The 16294-nt window shown below is 44.1% G+C and overlaps 1 protein-coding gene across 3 annotated transcripts in view; it reads left to right on the top strand.

Moving 5' to 3' along the window:
- The first annotated feature begins 8133 nt into the window (after positions 1 to 8133).
- Positions 8134 to 16294, top strand: part of CAV1 (caveolin 1) — a 42129-nt gene continuing 33968 nt past the window's right edge. Inside the window, exons 1-2 of one of the 3 annotated variants that reach the window (XM_070755476.1) lie at positions 8134 to 8243; positions 10070 to 10234. In XM_070755476.1, the coding sequence (XP_070611577.1) occupies positions 8214 to 8243; positions 10070 to 10234 (195 nt within the window). In that variant the 5' untranslated portion in view covers positions 8134 to 8213. Of the gene's footprint in view, positions 8244 to 8529; positions 8610 to 9261; positions 9282 to 10069; positions 10235 to 16294 lie in introns of those variants that run through there. The other 2 variants (XM_070755477.1, XM_070755478.1) reach the window with 2 other exon arrangements.

Below are 16294 nucleotides of genomic sequence, written 5' to 3'. Positions count from 1 at the left end.
TGATGTACTAGTGTCTGGAGGCTGTCAGGGTCTGGATGGGCGCCAACAGGCTCAGGCTCAATTCAGACAAGACGGAGTGGTTGTGGGTACTGCCTCCCAAGGATACGTCCATCTGTCCGTCCATTATCCTGGGGGGGGAAACTATTGACCCCCTCAGAGAGGGTTCGCAACTTGGGCGTCCTCCACGATCCACAGCTGACTTTAGAACATCATCTTTCAGCTGTAGCGAGGGGGACGTTTGCCCAAGTCCGCCTGATGCACCAGTTGCATCCCTATTTAGACAGGGAGTCTTTGCTCATGGTCACTCATGCCCTTATCACCTCGAGGTTTGACTACTGCAATGGTCTCTACATGGGGCTACCTTTGAAGACTGTTGGAAACTTCAGATCATCCAAAATGCAGCCGCGCGAGTGGTTTTGGGCCTCTCAAGACATGCCCATATCTCGTCATCACTCCGTGGACTGCATTGGCTGCCTATCTGTTTCTGGACACAATTCAAAGTGTTGGTTATGACCTATAAAGCCCTACATGTCATAAGACCAGACTATCTCCGAGACCCCCTTCTGCTGCACGAATCCCAGCGACCAGTGAGGTCCCACAGAGTTAGTCTCTTTAGGGTCCCATTGACCAAACTATGTCCACTGGTGGGACCTAGGGGAAGAGCGTTCTCTGTGGCAGCCCCAGCCCTCTGGAATCAGCTCCCCCTGGATATTTGCACTGCCCCCACCCTCCTTGCCTTCCGAAAAAGCCTAAAAACATATCTTTATTGCCAGGCCTGGGGCTGATAGATCTTCCCCATGACCAACGAATGTTTTTAGTATGATTGCTGAGTGAATGTTAATGGAAGTTTTTTAAAACCAAAATTTTAAGGATTGCTTTTTTTATGTATATTAATTGGATTGTTTCATTATTGTTCTTGTGTATGTTGTGAGCTGCCCTGAGTCCTTGGAGGGGGGCTGCATACATATCCAATTAAACCATAAAGCATAACCAAATGCTTTTTTAGATCTTAGTGATGTATTTCATTTATCACAAATTGTTTCAAATATCTGAATTTCTTTTATATCCATATTTCACAACTGACTTTAAGTAGCTATATTTGACCACTTTACCAGACATGACAATTCCTCCTAGCATGTCCTGGAATTCATCTTACCAAATATAAACTGTGCCAGCATGGAACATTCCATGAACTGTGTCTTGCAATCTTGCATGGTTATTACAAAAAAACACCACCCCAAAACAATACACCAAACAAAAAACAATTTTTAAAAGTTCTGATAAATATTAATGTTTCTTGAAGAAACAGACAAAATGTTTATGCCTAGTGCAAATAGCAAATAATTAGGAAGGGAGGGGGGGAAGGAAGAAGGAAGGAAGGGAGAGAGGGAGGGAAGGAAGGAAGGAAGGAAGGAAGTAAATTCAATGATTTGAGATTAGGAGGGATGAAGGTTTGCCTGCCATCACATTTTGCCAGTGACACATCAAGCTCTTCAAGGAAAGCAATCTTCAATCTTCCATCACTCGGCAGTTCCTCTGGACTGGCACAGGAGTTCATGGCCACCATGACAGCCATGGACCTGACTCAAGTAGTTCAGGGTCCGACTCACGAGGGTGGACACGCACCCGATATGATATTCCTCTCTGAGCAATTGAGTAATGGTCTGAGACTAAGAGGCTTGGAAGTGTTGCCTTTGTCATGGTCAGATCATTTCCTACTGTGGCTTAACTTCCTGGCTCCAATCCTTCCCCGCAGGGAGGCGGAACCGATTAAGGTGTTCTGCCCCAGACGCCTGATGGATCCAGAAGGTTTTCAGAGGGTGCTTGGGGTTATTCCAGATACACTCGTTCACAGTTCGGTGGAGTCTCTTGCTGAGGCCTGGAACAAGGCTGCAGTGGGGGCCCTTGACCGGATTGCGCTGTTGCGACCTCTCCGCGGCACTAGACCCCGTAGAGCTCCATGGTTCAATGAGGAGCTCCGGGAGTTGAAACGCCAGAAGAGACGTCTGGAGAAGCGATGGAGGAAGAGTAAGTCTGAATCCGATCGAACACTTGTAAGAGCTCATATTAAGACTTACAAAGTGGCGCTCAAGGTGGCAAGATGCCCGTATCATGCCGCTTTGATTGCATCAGCAGAATCCCGCCCAGCCGCTCTATTTAGCGTAACCCGCTCCCTTCTTAATCAGGGGGGAGTTGGGAGCCCTTGCAGAGTAGTGCTGAGGATTTTAACATGTTTTTCGCTGATAAAATTGCTTGGATCCGGGCGGACCTCGACTCCAATTGTAAAACAGAGTCGACTGACAACGAGTCAGTCGAGGTGACTGGGGCTAAACATCTTTGTCCATCTGTCTGGGCGGAGTTTGACTTGGTGACACCTGATGAAGTGGACAAGGCCATTGGAGCTGTGAGTTCCGCCACCTGTTTACTGGATCCGTGTCCCTCTTGGCTGGTTTCGGCCAGTCGAGAGGTGACACGGAGCTGGGTCCAGGAGATTGTCAACGCCTCCTTGGGAAGGGGGTCCTTTCCGGCCCTTTATAAGGAGGCACTCGTGTGCCCCCTCCTCAAGAAGCCTTCCCTGGACCCAGCCGTGCTTAATAACTACCGTCCAGTCTCCAACCTTCCCTTTATGGGGAAGGTTGTTGAGAAGGTGGTGGCACTTCAACTCCAGCAATCCTTGGAAGAAGCCGATTATCTAAGTCCTCAACAGTCTGGATTCAGGGCCGGCTACAGCACGGAAACTGCTTTGGTCACGTTGATGGATGATCTCCTGCGGGCCTGGGACAGCGGCTTGTCCTCTGTCCTGGTGCTCCTTGACCTCTCAGCGGCTTTTGATACCATCGACCATGGTATCCTTCTGCACCGGCTGGAGGGGTTGGGAGTGGGAGGCACTGTTCTCCAATGGTTCTCCTCCTACCTCTCCGGTCGGTTGCAGTCGGTGTTAGTGGGGGGACAGAGGTCGACCTTGAGGTCTCTCCCTTGTGGGGTGCCTCAGGAGTCGGTCCTCTCCACCCTGCTATTTAATATCTACATGAAACCGCTGGGCGAGACCATCCAAGGGCATGGGGTGAGGTATCATCAATATGCCGATGATACCCAGTTATACATCTCCACCCCATGTCCAGTCAACGAAGCAGTGGAAGTGATGTGCCGGTGCCTGGAGGCTGTTGGGGCCTGGATGGGTGTCAACAAACTCAAACTCAATCCAGACAAGACGGAGTGGCTGTGGGTCTTGCCTCCCAAGGACAATTCTACTTGTCCATCCATTACCCTGGGGGGGAATTATTGACCCCCTCAGAGAGGGTCCGCAATTTGGGTGTCCTCCTCGATACACAGCTCACATTAGAGAAACATCTTTCAGCTGTGGCGAGGGGGGCGTTTGCCCAGGTTTGCCTGGTGCACCAGTTGCGGCCCTATCTGGATCGGGAGTCATTGCTCACAGTCACTTATGCCCTCATCACCTCGAGGTTCAACTACTGTAACACTCTCTACATGGGGCTACCTTCAGATCGTGCAGAATGCTACCTTCAGATCGTGCAGAATTCAGATCGTGCAGAATGCAGCTGCGAGAACAATTATGGGCTTCTCTAAGTATGCCCATATTACTCCAACACTCCGCAGTCTTGCATTGGTTTCCGGTCACAATTCAAAGTGTTGGTTATGACCTATAAGGCCCTTCATGGCACCGGGCCAGAATACCTTCAGGACCGCCTTCTGCCGCACGAATCCCAGCGACCGGTTCGGTCCCACAGAGTTGGCCTTCTTCGGGTCCCGTCGACTAAACAATGTCATCTGGCGGGACCCAGGGGAAGAGCCTTCTCTGTGGCGGCTCCAACCCTCTGGAACCAGCTCCCCCCTGAGATTAGGATTGCCCCCACCCTCCTTGCCTTTCGCAAACTCCTTAAAACCCACCTCTGCTGTCAGGCATGTGGGAACTGAAACATCTCCCCATTGCCCATGTTGTTTTGGTGTTGGATTGATTGTGTGCTTGTTTTTTAATATTCTGGGGTTGTTTTTATGAATTTTTTAGCTTAAAATTGTAATTGGATTGGTGGGTATTGGATTTGTTACTATGTACTGTTTTGTCATTGTTGTGAGCCGCCCCGAGTCTGCGGAGAGGGGCGGCATATAAATCCAATAAATCTAAATCTAAATCTAAAGCACTGCTTCAGATATTCCCTGATCAGGTAACTTTTAGGGAGGAAAAAGATATTTAAATACCAATATTATTTTCATAAAGAGCTTGTCTGACAGCAACTTTCTGGGACCAAATTTTGGGCATTTCATCCGCTCCGAGTCCTTGGAGAGGGGCAGCATACAAATCTAATAAATGAACGAATGAATGAACGAACAAACAAACAAACAAACAAATAAATCCTCCAAGCTCTTGGTTTTTACTATGGTAGATTATTTCATAGAGCTCTTTTAAGAAACTTTGCTATTCCTGGATTCAATGTAGGTCTTTTAAAGATATCCTTGCCCATGGGAAAGGGTTTTAAATAGTTATGATAAACGATTTTCCATATTTATTACTGAATATTTGAATCTGAGGTGTGGCAAAATTTTCCTGCTTAGGAGCCTGGAAGAGATTAAGTTATCATAAACAAAGGCGCTGTCCTCTGGACAATTCCGGTAACTTTTTGGGCTAAAACTCTTCAAGTATGAGCCTGCCCTTAGAAGTTATTTAAAGATTACCAGAAAGGCTCTGCAAACCCAGTTTTACTCCCTGCTCCCATGATTTATGCAGCCTTATCCTTTGGGGGTGGGTGGGAAGGATGAGCATAGCAGGGCTGGGTTCAATTGAGGTTGGCTACTGTTGAAAATACTGTAATTCACAATCCTTCTGTATCCACTCACTGGATTCAATCTTGACACAAAGAAAACGGCAGCAGTGAATCTGAAATACATAGGAAAGGGAGTGGTCTCCCAAAGAATGAGAGTTCTGGAATACATTGAACTAATGAAATAAGAGTTTGTAAAATAATTAATGAGATCTAATGTCAGTCTTATTATCAGCAGACCATTGAAGTCAAGTTTGTACGTGCATGTTGTTTTGTATGATTTCTATTCAGTTTTGACTCGTTGTGACTACAAGTGTATCCATGTAGTTTTCTTGACAACCTTTTCAGACATTATCTTTTTCCTGGGATTGAAAGAGAAGGGATTGGCCCCCAAATCACCCAGCTGGCTTCTCCATGCAGGACTAGAACCCAGTCTCTCATTTTTAGTCCAATGCCTTTAAGGCCTGCACCAACTTGGCTCTCATTACAGCCAATAGAATGACTGAATCCTGAGCAGCTTGTTTATCCTAAGCAAGATCAAATCATAGTCCAATGTACAGTATGTGCTGGATTTTGCTGGAGGATTGGACCCAGTGTCCCAACTGTCCCATTCTAAGTTTCTTATTTATTTTGGCTCTCAGCATACTTGATTGATTGATTGATTGATTGATTGGACTTGTATGCCGCCCATAACATATCTAATCCAATTAATATAAATAGCTAAACTAAAAAACCAATTCTAAAAATACTAAAACATTATAAAATCATTCTTCCAGATTCTAATGACCCCAAGCCTGGCGGCATAAATAGGTTTTCAGAGTCTTGTGGAAGGCAAGGACAGTGGAGGCAGTACCAATCTCCAGGGGGAGCTGATTCCAGAGAGCCGGGGCCACCACAGAGAAGGCTCTTCCTCTAGGTCCCACCAAGTGACATTGTCTAGTTGACAGGACCTGGACAAGGCCGACTCCATGAGACCTAACCGGACGCTGGGATTCATGTGGCAAAAAGCGGGTAGGTAATCTGGTCTGATACCATTAGCCAACACTTTGAATTGTGTCCGGAAACCAATTCGCAGCCAATGCAGTCTGCAGAGTGCGGAAGAAACATGGGCATACCTTGGGCATACCATGACTGCTCATGTGGCTACATTTTGCACAATTTAAGTAGCTATATATTTTAGTTTCTTAAAGCTCCTTCTTACACTTTTTATTTTGCTGCCAGCAACCACACCCTGGATTCCATGCTTTCAATATGAGCAAAAACAGTTTGGAGATTCTCTGCCTCTCTCCCTATCCCTCCCTCTCTACTGTGCCACTCAAGCCCTTTAAAATGCCTGTGCATTACCAGCCAACCCCCATATGCCCTTTAAATGATCGTTTCCAGTGCCAAAACAATCCAGGTGGCAATACAATTACCTTTGTAGGCAACACATTAGCCATTTCTGCTGTTTAGGGTACCATCAATAGGTTATGTTCCATAAAGCACCACAAGGAACAGAGCAGCTCTTTAATATAATCATATGCATACTGTACTAATTATGGAGGCAGATTTTTGGCAGGGGAGGGGATGGGGAGGGAGTGAGAGAGAGCCAAGCAAATAAAAACATTAGTTTTGTTTTACAGTTGTTTTAATAATGTAAATGTGTTTATTATTTTTACTTTCTTAAATATTTTGAAGTATGTAATAAATAAAATCTAGTATTTACAATTGGGGGGGGGGCAATATAGCCTGCATGATAAATCATTGAAGTATATATGAAAATAATTTGTTAATGGAAAAAATGTACTCATTTGTGTACTTGGTGTGGTTATGACCTACAAAGTCCTACATGGCATCGGACCAGAATACCTCCGAGACCGCCTTCTGCCGCACGAATCCCAGTGGCCGATTAGGTCCCACAGAGTTGGCCTTCTTGGGGTCCCGTCAACTAAACAATGTTGTCTAGCGGGACCCAGAGGAAGAGCCTTCCCTGTGGCGGCCCCGACCCTCTGGAACCAACTCCCCCCAGAAATTAGGACTGCCCCCACCCTCCTCGCCTTTCGGAAGTTATTAAAAACTCATTTTTGCCGCCAGGCATGGGGAAACTAACACACACCCCAATTGTTAAGGCTGGTGTATGGTTTGATTGGTTGTGTGATTATTTTATTTTATTATAAGGGTTTTAAATTGTATTTTAAAATTGGATTTGTACACTGTTTATGTTGTTGTGAGCCGCCCCGAGTCCTCGGAGAGGGGCGGCATACAAATCTAATATATTATTATTATTATTATTATTATTATTATTATTATTATTATTATTATAATACTTGAGACAAATTATAGTCTGGTGTATAATTAATATAATATAAATGTAGTGACTTTAATGCTAATATAATGCTCATATATGTATATACTATTATTAATTTAATTTTCTCTGATTTTCTTCTGTACTTACTATTGTGTTTTCTTTTTTTAAAGGGGGAAATTAATAAAAATATTTTTAAAAGAAAAGAAAAAACTTTTTGACATGTAGCAGCCATGAACTAAAAGTCCTCACGTCGCGCAGAGAGAGAAGCCCAAGTTTCCAAAAGCTTGGGAAATTTTTTTCTTCTTCTTCCCCGTGCAGAAGCTTCCCTCTTTAATCCGGCTCCACGGCCAACTCTTTTCAATCGTTCCGCGTGATTCCTCGTCTCGGCGCAGAAACCCCAAGGCGGCCCCGTGACTTTTGCGCCACAGTTTTGACAGTAGGGCGAGAGAGGCAGAACAGTTAGAGAAGACGCGCTCTCTTTTTGATTTATCTAAAAGAAAAGGACCGCAATCCCAGCCACGGCGAGCAGTTGCAAACAAGGCAACCGGTGTTCGGGGGGGGGGGGGGGGGCGAGTGCGCCTTTTTTTCTTTTAAGCCGGAGCAGCAAGAGCACTCAAGAGATAGCGCCAATGCGTGGACCCGGGGACTTTCCTGGTTGCTGGTCTAAAAACGGACATCGCCTCCGCCTTTCAATTGATGAACAAAAAGGAGGGCGGGGGAGGATCTATTGGATGTGATTAGGGTTTCTTGTAGCGCAGGGGTCTCCAACCTTGGTAACTTTAACACTTAGGGACTTCAACTCCCAGAGTTCCTCAGCCAGCAAAGGAGTTAAAGTCCCCAAGTCTTAAAGTTGCCAAGGTTGGGGACCTCTACTGTAGCGGGTGGCATTCCCCCGCCCCTCGCGTCCCCCGCATCCTTAGGGATGCGCCTCACGACCTATCAACTCTGCTTCCGAGGTAGCAGCTAGAAGGAAACTCTGGCGAGGTGCCACCCGGCCAACTTGGAGATACCTCCCACTCGGCAGCCGTGTCTCTCTGTGTGTGCGTGCGGGTGCGGGTGCGGGGGGTGGGGAATCGTGGGCGCTGCCAGAGTCGGGTCCCGTCTGTAATTTATCCCTCAGAAAGATTTCTGCAGCGCCTCAAGCCGGCATGTCTGGGAGCAAATACGTAGATTCGGAGGTAGGAGCTCCTTTGCATTTTTTTTTAAACCGCTTGACATTCCTGGCAGCCGGTACCTGCTCCGGCCGTCTCGCGAATCCTCTTTGGCTCGTCTCCTTATCTCGTTCCTTCCACCCTCGGAGCCCCTTCTCGGGAGAGGGGAGGGGATCCGGACTTGTCCGGACTAGGGGAGGTTTATTCTCTCGGCGGTGGCCCGGTAACTCGATCTCCTTGGCTGGGCACTTCTCTTTCCTTCCCCCTTCCCCTCCCCCCCACCCTCCGCCCCGAGCTGGGTTGCTCAGTTTCTTTCGGCCCGCAGCAGTCGAAAGACCGCACCAGTTCGGGCGTCTCCACCCTGAGGCCAAGCAGGCGAACGGCTCTCGGCGCGTAAGTGCGGGACGGGAGTGGTTGTGGTGGTGGGGAGGCTTTGCGCGCTGCGATCCCAGTCTCTCTCACACACAAACACAAACACACACACACACACAAATCGAGTTGTGGTTATTAATCAAGGCAGGAGATAAGCTTTCTAGAGGACGCTGTCCCGTGTCTAGCGGGCCACCCGTTCGTAAAGGGGGGGTCTTTCGCTCTTGGGAGCAGCAGATCTGTTGCGCCCATCCAAAAGAGGGAAGCGAGGTTGGGATTGCCTTAGCAGAACGCCTCGGCTGGGGCCTCCGCCCGAGAGTTTTCATGGCTGACTACTGAAGTTTCCAAACTTGGTTTGTTTGTTGTTTGTTTTTTTTAAAAAAACCATTTGAAGTAAAACCGACCGGGCATCGGGAAAGATCGATTTCCCGTTCATTTTAGGAGCATCTCTCCAAAACGCAGCGAGGTTTGCAAAACTGCTTTCCTTTTTTTCCCACCCCGGGCACCAGGCAGCCTTTCCGACGAGGTCCAAATCTGAGCTGCAGTGACCATGCTTGGCTGGGTGTTGGGTCTTAAAGGGTGCCAAAGATTTTTTGACAGGCTCCGAGTTGGGAGAGGCTTGCAACTCTTTTCATTGTCGCTTTACTTCAGATCAAATCTTTTGAAGTCTCGTTCATCATTCCATACGATTTCATAGTAAGGAATAGTTAGCTATCGCCCTCTTCATTCCAAGCCTGCCTTGCCGGAAAATCGGACCAAAACGTTTGCGCTTTTAATGATCGCTTCGTGGCCTCTTTTCCACCCACCCCAATTCCTTGAGACGCTCGAATGAGGCAGGCGTAGAGCTGTTATGCCAACCTCAGCTCCTTGCCTGGATAGTCTAAGGAGCTCTTTTTCTAGCAGATCTTAAGAGCGAAATAAAATGAGGCTTTGAGCCGTTTCCTCGAGCGCAACTCTCTGAAAGGGGAATTCATGCAGTGCGCAAAATAATCGTGGGCGCTAAAGTCTCGAAGCTCCGTCTGAGCGAAGGATCTGTGAAGTTTGTCTGGTTTTCTCCCACGGAGGGTGGGTCAGTTCTGGCAGCGATGACATTTATCGGCGATTTCGCCGCCCGGAGCTGGAAGCGCCGGAATTCAAGGGCGAGGTAGCCGCTCCCTGCCCCGCGGAGCTCGCCTCGCCCGGCTTCTGCCTGTAGAGGCCCCCTGGCGGCGCGAGGCGGAATTGCATCTCAGGTCGGTTCCCAGAGGGGTGTGTATTGGATGTACTTTTTCAAAAGCCCAGCCTTGAGGAACAGTGGCCGGATTCAGATCCTCCAGGCTTGATCTGCTCCCCAATTCAGCCAGCGGCTCGGAATCGTCGCGGGAAATCTTTTTTTCCCCAGCCCTCCCTCCCTCCGTGCCTCCCTTTTCCTTTCTCAGGGACGTTAATTTCGGGCAGCGCAGCGGACTGATCGTTTTCCCACCCATCCCCGTTTCCCTCTCTAGGGTTTTCTCTACACGGGGCCTATCCGGGAGCAAGGCAACATCTACAAGCCCAACAACAAGGTCATGGCTGACGAATTTAGCGAGAAGGAATTCCAGGACGTCCACACCAAAGAAATCGACTTAGTTAACCGGGACCCCAAGCATCTCAACGACGAAGTGGTGAAGGTAAGAGTCGGAGATCCATTTCTAGGTTCACCCCACCACCACCCCGGTGTCCAAATGGACTGAGGGAGTAAGAAAATCCACGGAAGGTGGGCAGGGATTTCCACAGGGAAACTCACCACAGTTTCTTTTTTAAAGCTCGAATTTTCCTACAGTGCTAGAAGTTTGCATAATGTCACCCAGTGCTCACTTTCTAGAGGCCGGTGGGTAAAATCTGATGCATGACCCAGCTGAGAGATGCAGGATGTACACCTTTGTCCCGGTTAAGCAATTTTGATGGCCCAATGGATCATTTAGATTAGAATGAGAAAAGCACTCTACTGCCCACATGAAACTTTTTAACGTTTACCTTCCGTAAACCGCCATGGGGAAAAAGTGCATGCCGCTGAATGTGGGTCTTTGTTTATTTTTTAATATAAATAAATTATAAATTTCATTTATTTATTGGTTCACATTTATATGCTGCCCTTCTCCGTGAGAACTCTAGGTGGGGAATAACAATAAAATGGATACAAAGTTAAAAAGCCCCACAATAAAAGCATTCATCCATCATTCATTCATCAGTAGGCCGGAGCAGAGGTGTTGATGTTAAATGACCTTCCCAGGCCTACGGGCAAAGCTGTGTTTTTAGGGCCTTCTGGGAGGCCAGGAGAGTGGGGGTGGTGTGAATCTCCAGGGGAAGCTGGTTCCAGAGTGCTGGAGCCACCACAGAGAAGGCCTTCCCCATGACCCCACCAGTTGGCATTGTTTGGCTGAAGGGATTCGGAGGAGGCCGACTCTGTGGGATCTGAGTGGCCATTGTGATGTGTGAGGCAGAAGACATTCCCATAAGTAATCTGGTCCTAAGCTATGTGGGGCTTTACGTTTTTAAGCCATGTTTTCCAGCAAGTTAATATTTAAATCACTTGTTGATCACCTGTAAAATGGGACAAGAGCACTAAAACTGAAAAAGTAAAGTATCATAAGATACATAAAAATGAAGAACAGTAGAATTTGTAGAAAGATGTTTTGGCTTTGGAGTTTTGAAAGGTTGGGGTGGCCATCCTCCATAAAGTTTTTGGTGTTCTACAATATTTTATATTGTATCTTATATTTAAGATGCCATGCGATCCTGTTGTTTTTTGATTGTTTGTTTGTTTTAATACTGGTCAATTATAATCCTGCACTCACTTCTCAGGGATTACTGTTGAATAACCACTGCATTATTTTGCAATATCTGTTCATAGAAGAGAAAACAAGTTGCTACCTAGAATACATTTGGGAGATTGTGTGATTAAGAGGAAACATGCATTTGAATATTTTGTCATTAAACATAACACTGTTCATAAGAACCTGCCTTCAGAAGAGTTACAAAAGGGAGGGGGAGGGGAGAACCATGAACCATTAATTGGTAAACTAAAGAAATAGAAAATGTTTAATCTCTTTTGGATTATTTAATTCTAAAATGATGGAATTGGGCAAGTTGTTTTTTAAATAGATATGTATTTTCAACAACTGCAAATATGAAGTGCCGCTTTATAAACTCATTCCCCTTTTTCTGTGTCTCAGAAGGAAATGTCAGTTCTAAGATGAGGTTTATTAACAGAGGGAAAGCAGGGATGTTCGGAAGTGTATGTAGACTTTTATTTATTTATGAAATTTCTGTACTGCCCATCACACTTGCATAAAAGAGCAGTTTACAAATAAAACAATAAAATCATACAAAAACCACAGTCAAAAACAAAGAGAAAAGCAAGATAAAAACAGGCATTAAAAAGAACAATTGAAAAATTGAAAGGCACACTTTGAGATGTGTACTGGATATCTATACCTCTCAAGGTGTGTACTTTGAGATGTGTACTGGAGGCCACACATAAAGTAGACAGGGCCTGCCAAGACAAAAACAGAATTTGAATTACCGGTAAGTTAATTCACAGGCCACCTTTCACTTCTGCACCCTTTCCATCCAGTGGCAACTTCTAGATATGGTCTAGAAGTTTTGGGGATTGCATGTGGCCTCACATTGAAAGCCATAAATATAACAGTAGTGACATTTTGTTCTGAACCATTGCCCAGTACAAGTAAATTTAGAATGTAATTGCATGCAGATTGGCCTTAGAATATAACTCACCAATTCTGAATGCACAGTACTGGACTCCGATTCAGAGTTTTCAAAAGGTTTTCTTTAAAAACTTCTTTCAAATGCAGTTAGCAACAACCATATTAAATTTTCTTTAAGTATAAAGAAAGGGTGACTTATATACCCACCAAAAAAATGCCATGGCTTCCATTTTGTGCTCACAGATTTCAGTATGTTTGCTAATGATTAAGAGCTTCTGCAGTTTTAAAAAATGGCAAACACATTCTCTAAATCATTAAAGGATGGTCCAGATTTCTGTAACTGGAAAAAAAATTAGAAAATTTATATGATGTGGATTCATGGTTAACAAAAAGAAAAAATAATTATTTTACTCTATTTTCTAGCTTCAAGTCTCAGTATTTCTGCCTATGCAGGGACTGCAGCATCACAGATCACAGATCATCTAGTGTGGGATGGCAGAATTAGAATTTGTGGAAGTACAGAAAAGGGCAAAGCCAAACTAAAATAGTGGAGGGTGGGTAAAAACAATGAGAGAAGCAGGGTTCTATATCAGGGGTGTCAAATTGGCAGCTCGTGGACCAGATGCATGTATACCCAAAGCTTCAGGGCTTTCATTTCACAGTTGTGACCTCCATCTTGACTTCTTTGACTCATCCCTGCAATCAGTGGTGGGATTCAATTTTTTTACTACCAATTCTGTGGGCGTGGCTTGGTGGGCATGGCAGTGGAAGGATACTGCAACATCTCCATTCCCTCCCAATCAGCTGGGACTCAGGAGGCAGAGAATAGATGGGAGTTGGGCCAGTCAGAGGTGATATTTACCGGTTCTCTGAACTACTCAAAATTTCCATTACTGATTCTCCAGAACTGGTCAGAACCTGCTGAAACCCACCTCTGCTGCAAACACTCCTGATGCCTCGGTGGAACATCCATTACAATTGAATAAACAGATGGTATATATTTGGGATATATGACTAGAGCTTTCAAAGTAGGTTTTTTTCAACTGAGGTTCTAAACCTAGTATACTCATAAGCTTGAAGTAGCTCTTAAGCTACTTCATATCCTGAAAGGAAATTATATCATTCACAGTGTTTTGCTTACAGTGTTTTGCTCACAATGTCTTGCTTGCATTATTAACATTTCTTTTGTCTCAAAACTAATTCAGATGTTTCCTTCTATAGCACAAGTCATTCAGTGAATTGGTTAGGAACATATATTACTTAAGAGATTATACTGTGTATTTGGGTGTTTCTGCCTGTTGTATGTTTTCTAATGCCAGTACTCACTTCCCCTGAGATTCTCTCAAGGGTTTTCTTTTAATGGATTGTCAAATGAGCAATCACACTGTCTAATATATCTGTATTCTAGATATATACTAAAATGAGCATTGCCACATTTCTCCTCTGGTTTTCCATTAGTTCTTAATTTTTATCAAAAGGATAGGAAACTTTCACTTTCCCCATCGAGGAATCATTGTTAGGATAGGCCAAAGGGCCTTCTAATCTAGACCCTTCCACCACTCACTACCATATAGGTACTTCTTCTAAACCCAACACTCATCCAGCAGAATTTTCCCCACAAGTCAAATATTCTGATTTCAGCCATTGCAAATCCAACTTGAGGGGTAGACTTAAATTTGAAACTCTATTCTAATATACTTTTAGGTAGCACAAGGCACCACTAAATACTGAATTTCTTTTGAGGAATGACACACTGAATTTGGATTTGGGTTTTTCACTATAAGGCAATATTATCCCACAGTACATAAAGATTTCTTGCAGAACAATGCATGAGAAAGTAGCTTAATATGGCAACATAACTTTTTTTAAAAAAATTCGGAAGAGAAAATAGTCTTGGGAAGAAGGGAGCATTTGGGGAATTCAGAGGACATACATAGCTTGTTCTTCAGAGCAGCTGAAGGTTTCAAAGCAACAACATCTTACAAGGCTTAGTTGCAGAGGTCCACAAAGCTGGCTGGAGAATTCTGGGAGTTGAAGTCCACAAATCTTAAAGTTGCCAAGTTTGAAGACCTTTGGCTTAGTGATATAAAGAAGGCGGGATGGAATCTACATTGCTCTCTAACAATGTATCCAAACTGAAAGAAATGGATACTACTGGGAATAAAAGGCAGCTCACAAGAAAGAAAAATAAGGGCAAAAATGCATATTTTAGAGGAAATATTTGCAAACTTTTCTATAGAGAGAAATCAAACATGTCAGTTACATCCAGAGTCCTAAAAGAAAAATGGGACTGTTACATTGCTACAAACAGGTTCAAATTATGGACTCACTGAATCAAAAAAAAATTCTCTCCCATCTCCATGTACCCACATGCTGAGGCATTTCAAAAGTATAATCTCATCTGCTGCTTTAAAAAAATACAAGCATGGAGGTTTGCAGCATTTTACTTTGAAGATAATTGTTGTTCTTTCATTCAGATAAAATAGCAGGCAACTTTTCATCACTTCCAAGAATACGTTAGAGCCAGATACAAGTTACAAGTATAGGTAATATTATATAAAGCTTATTTCAGACTGCAGTGATTCATACATGCACAGCAATGCAACTGGTTCTGCACAAGCAATTGATAAATTATGGCTAGACATAAGATTTGCAGGTTGTATTTTAACTTTTTCTAAATTTTAAGTCCTTCTAGTCAGAATCTGGTGCAAATAATTCCCATATAAAATTAAATGCTGGATCTCTTCAGAATCCATTGAATTGAATCTTTCTTACATTAAAAAAAAAGATTGCAGTTTTCCTTTGTTGATTTGCATTTTTGTTGCTTCTTTTAGGAAGATACTTGCTAATTTAGAACAGATCACCAAAGATCTACAGGTGGTTGCAGATTTACTTTCTGCCCATTACATTAGGGATCTTAGAGTAAATGTTACTTTTAAACTGCAATTGTTTAGAACACTGATAAATATTTTCAGTCCCTGTGTGAAGGACAGAGAAAAAGTTATCATACCAAAGTCTGGAAATTTGCTTTCTTTTCAAATGTAATTCAATTTCTCAATCTGGCCATGGCTATGGTGTTTTCTGGTTGTCTCCTATCCTACCAGCAGATGCCATCTCTAAATATTTACCCTCTTTATCTCATGCTGTAACTGACCAGGCCCAATCCTGCTTAGCTTTCAAGCCCAAACAAGGTTAGTTGGGTGTGGCCCATAGCCAAGTAGTTGAATGTGTGTAATTTTCTGCAAAGGAATAAGCTTTTGTGAAATGAGTTCCTGTTTTAAATAAGCATGTATGGGAATGTTAATTAAGCTAAATGATAATAAAATACATACTTTTCAAAAAATAATTGAATCGTACCCTTCAAATCAATAAGATACTGCATGTGACAATTGCTAGAACTTTATTTTTAAAAAATTCTTTTCTCTCCCCCCCCCCCTCTGGGCTATGGGTATATTTTTCTTATCACAGTAAATGAGGTTGAATGTGTATAACTTAAGAACTGTGTGTGCATGTGTGTATGTGTACATACACATACAGTTTATATAGTAGATAATATATATTTTTGTGTGCCTGTGTGTAATATGTATGTACACATATGGCATATATACATAGAATTAAATAGTATATTTGGATGTTCGGTAATAGTAAATAGATAAGGAAATTGTATTTCTTTGAGGTGAGGAGGGGCCAGGCACCTAACCCTAACCCAAACTCTTCACGTGAATGATGTCAAGTTGATCACCTTTAAGCCAGTCACATGACTCTTAAGCCACCCCCTGGCCACATGATCTTCAAGCCACTCCCATCTGGTCACATGACTGGCAAGACCCACCCACAAAATCAGCTGCACCCACAGAGTGGTAGTAAATTTTTTACAGCCCGTCACTGGTCACCAAACTTGGCAACTTTAAGACTTGTGGACTTCAACTCCCAGAATTCCTCAGCCAGCAAAGCAAATTCCTAGACAATTCTAGGAGTTGAAGTCCACAGGTCTTAAAGTTGCCAAGTTTGGCCCCCCTGCTG

This window comes from Erythrolamprus reginae, chromosome 6 (genome assembly GCF_031021105.1).
Source record: "Erythrolamprus reginae isolate rEryReg1 chromosome 6, rEryReg1.hap1, whole genome shotgun sequence".
In the NCBI taxonomy this organism is placed as follows: domain Eukaryota; kingdom Metazoa; phylum Chordata; class Lepidosauria; order Squamata; family Dipsadidae; genus Erythrolamprus; species Erythrolamprus reginae.
The sequence above is the reverse complement of the archived record's forward strand: the minus strand, read 5'-3'. Positions and strand labels throughout refer to the sequence as shown.